Consider the following 3,752-nt stretch of genomic DNA (forward strand, 5'->3'; position numbering starts at 1 on the left):
TGGAGATTGGGGAAAATGTCTTCCCAGAAAGGGCTGTCAGGCATTGGAAGGGGCTGCCCAGGGAGGGGGGAGTCACCATCCCGGGAGGGATTTAAGAGCCGGGAGGACGAGGTGATCAGGGACATGGGTTAGTGGTGGTGTGAGCAGTGCTGGGTTAACGGTGGGACTCGATGATCTTAAAGGTCTTTTGCAACCTAAAAGACTGTAAAAATACTCCTGCCCCTCTGCTGGAGTGAAACAGCAGAATTGCCAGCACAGAAAGAGCAGAGACGTTAATTAACCTCTCTGTAACGAATGGGAGGATGGGAGCCAGTATGTATCAGTATGATTAAACTCTTTCCACTGCAGTAGTAACTCAGGCAGGTAACTAACAGCTACTAATGCTGTACATTGTAATTAGCAGGGAATTGGGTAGCTTTCATTCAGATCAGTAACCAGAGCTCCCTCAACCACTCACATCATTTTTTAATAAGCTTTGGAAGTCTGGGTTTTCAAAGACATGTTTGTGCCAGTAGCTTCAGCCTTGTTCACCACCAAAATTAATCTTTCACATCAGGAGGCTCTTGATGTTGAATCTCATTTACAGTTGAAGATGTTAATATCTTAATCCTGTGAAAATCAGATCTTCTATACCTTAATGCTCCAATTTTCAATTACAAAGGCCGGTAGTATCTCCCCTCTGAAAGGTGTTGAAAAACTCTCATCTCAGTCACTCTAGGAAGAGCCCAGGTCCCTGACGAAATGAGGAGTCGCTGTCATGTGGGGTTTTTCCTTGGCTGCTGTACCAAAGCAGTGTAGCAGCTCCCTTACCCCTGAGTGAACTAAGAGGGAAACAGACAAGCGAATAACCCTCTCTGCTGCAAATGACACAGCACTCCAACCTGCGCCCCATGTGTCAAGAGTTCAAGGTGGCTGAGAAGTTGAAAAGCCATTGGTGAAAGAGGTCCAGATACTGTTAGTCTGGAAAACAGCACTAAAAAATTTCAAAATGCTACGTATTCCCATTTGGCCATAGTGTAAATGCTGTCATAAGGACGCTGTTTGATCAGGGAGGTGTAACAAGATGGAACACGCAGAGAACGAAGAGAATCGTTTAGATTAGAACCAACCTTTTCACGTGACAGGAACTAGGCAGTTGGCACAACCTGCACGTCGAAGGGGACGATGAGAAGCTGCCCATGTCACCGGTGCTGCCCGTTCTGCTGAGGAGACCGTGTGGAGGGTGTGCAGAGATCTTACAGCCTCAGCTGGATGCCATCCAGAGCTGGGTCTGACATTTCCGAGGTGCTCGTTCTTGCTCTGGAGTCTTCCTTAACACGTCCCTTTACAGTGTTTGTTTCCTCAGTTGTCTTATACAGTGGCCTGTATGGAACCAACCTCGTGCAGAAGTTGCACTGGGACCCCCAGGAACAAGTAAGTCATTGTTCTCCTGTATATTTTCTCCCCTCAATCCCCAGCTACATCATTTGCAGCGACAAACCCATCTGGGAACGTGCTGCAGCAGTGTGCACGTACTTGGGATGGGGGAGGACCAGTGGGCTTCGCGCGCTGAGCCAGGGTGCAGCTGCCTGCTGAGGTACCGCTCTGCAGCTTCAAGCGTTACTTAATTTACTTAATTGACCTGGCTCACAGGCAGTACCTGGGCCGTCTCAACGTGTTGCCAGGCTACCCACCTGGCTGGTCAGCGATTCCCCGTCACGGATACCCCACAAATACTGACTCTCACGTGCCAGCTGGGTGTGGCGAAGCAGAGATCCTGACTGCTGCCGGGTGGGTGTCTGGTGGAGTCAGGAGGAGAAGGCGGCCAAAGCAGTAGAGCTGCTGTTGGAGTAGTAGGTGCTGGGCAGTGAGGGATGCCAAGTGCGACAGAGAAAGGGCATGTAGCTCCCAACAGCCCTGCCTCTCTCCCCGGCCCTGCCACCCTCCCTGTGCACTGCTGGAGGTGTGGCACTTCCTGGAGGAAATACTTGCAGGCTGGTATTGAGGGCTTTTCCCACCCCTCCCTTTATTTAAAGAATAAGGAGCCTCTCGGAAGTGTGCTTACAGCCAGAGGAGGGCCCTGAACCTTCTGTGAAGAGATTTTCCTGTTGGTCGTGCCAAGCTCTTGACTGAGCCTTCAGCTTTTGCAGGTGGATATGAAATTCCCAGTGGGAGTGATCCCAGCTGGGTGGAGCAGGTGTTCTCCTGGTCATTCTCACTCTTCGCCGAGTCCAGCACTTCATTCTTAGACTCTGGATACACTGATCCAAAGGGAATAGCTGTGGGTGTGGGATGTCGTACAGGCGAGCCATCTTTGTGCCACTGCAGGCTGAAGAGGAGCTTTTCACACTGATTTTTCTTCCCCTCTCGCACAGGGCTACACAGCTCACATCATCAGCACTGTCTCAGAGTGGTCTTTAGCACTCTCCTTCCTCAGCTTTTTCCTCACCTATATCCGGGACTTCCAGGTAAAATGAAGTTACGGTTAAGCGCTTTGTTTCTCTGAGCACTGAGTAACAGACGTGATGCGAGGTGGGCTGCCTTGCCTTACCGGTCACCGGGGCTGAAGACCTCTCGCTTCCAGTGCCTGGGGGGCTACAGAGAAGCTGGGGGGGCCTTTTCCAAGGGCAGGGAGTGACAGGACAAGGGGTAACGGGTTTAAATTGAAAGTGGGAAGGTTTAGCTTAGGTATCAGGAAGGCATTCTTCCCGCAGAATGTGGGGAGGCACTGGGACAGGTTGCCCAGAGAAGCTGTGGATGCCCCATCCCTGGAAGTGTCCAAGGCCAGGCTGGATGAGGCTTGGAGCAACCTGGTCTAGTGGAAGGTGTCCCTGCCCATGGCAGGGGGGGGGAACTAGATGATCTTTAAGGTCCCTTCCAACCCAAACCATTCTGTGATTCTCTAACGGTGTGAGGCAGCCTTCTCCTCAGTGGGATCCACCCCTGCAGCCCTAACACACAGACTCAGCATCAGACTAGATTTAACTTGCAAGATCTGTCACCGTCACGGGGAGGATTGTGAGGCAAGTGACAGAGTCAGTCCAGGAGAACAGCTTGGGAGTCAGGCTTAGACTTCTGGAGCTGCTCTGCGTTTTGGTGCCTCACCTGACTCGTGGCATTGCCCATGCCGAGACAGTGACAAGCCTGCCAGCTGGAGTTGTCTTTCCTTTTTCCTACACAGAAAATTTCCCTGCGTGCAGTTGCCAGCTTGCGTGGACAGACCCTTTATAACACGCCGCGGAGCTTCGTGACTGCCGAGCAGACCCTGCTGATCGCGGGCAGCATCTAATGAAGGTGAAGAGAACATGTTCTCGGCATAACTCAGGAATTTAATAGCAATAACAGTTGATATTTCTAAGCATTTATTTTATGTAAAATATGTATGAAGTGATCATGTTGTACTTGACATGAAGGGCTTTGCTTGAACCCGCACAGCAGTGCAGATGTTACCAGTATTGTGAAAAAGCCTGTAACATTTCTACACATGCCAATTGCATGGAAGAATTAAATGAAGGATATTAAAGAGTTGGTCTCCTCATCACTTCCACCACACCCCCCTGCCCCCCTCAGCCCCTTGGCTTCTTCTCTCCAGGTTTCCTCAGGCCAAGTCCCTTTGGGTACCTAAAGCCGTGCTCCAGCCTCATCCTTCCACACCTGCAGCACGTCCAGGGCTGCACACTCTGCCAGAGTGGACGGACCCCGAAGCCACCTCACCCTGTGGGCAGCCCACAGGGAAATCCCTCTGCTCCACAGCTTCCCCCAGAGCCGGGAGA

General features: G+C 51.4%; 1 protein-coding gene across 1 annotated transcript in view; it reads left to right on the forward strand.

The window, feature by feature from the left end:
- DRAM2 (DNA-damage regulated autophagy modulator 2) overlaps positions 1 to 3,502 on the forward strand; it is a 9,518-nt gene extending 6,016 nt beyond the window's left edge. The window contains exons 5-7 of the mRNA XM_010155960.1: positions 1,331 to 1,413; positions 2,355 to 2,447; positions 3,161 to 3,502. Of these exons, the coding sequence (XP_010154262.1) occupies positions 1,331 to 1,413; positions 2,355 to 2,447; positions 3,161 to 3,268 (284 nt within the window). The 3' untranslated portion in view covers positions 3,269 to 3,502. The remainder of the gene's footprint in view (positions 1 to 1,330; positions 1,414 to 2,354; positions 2,448 to 3,160) is intronic.
- The last annotated feature ends 250 nt before the right edge of the window (positions 3,503 to 3,752 follow it).

This window comes from Eurypyga helias, unplaced genomic scaffold (assembly GCF_000690775.1).
Source record: "Eurypyga helias isolate BGI_N326 unplaced genomic scaffold, ASM69077v1 scaffold1550, whole genome shotgun sequence".
NCBI classification, from domain to species: Eukaryota; Metazoa; Chordata; class Aves; order Eurypygiformes; family Eurypygidae; genus Eurypyga; species Eurypyga helias.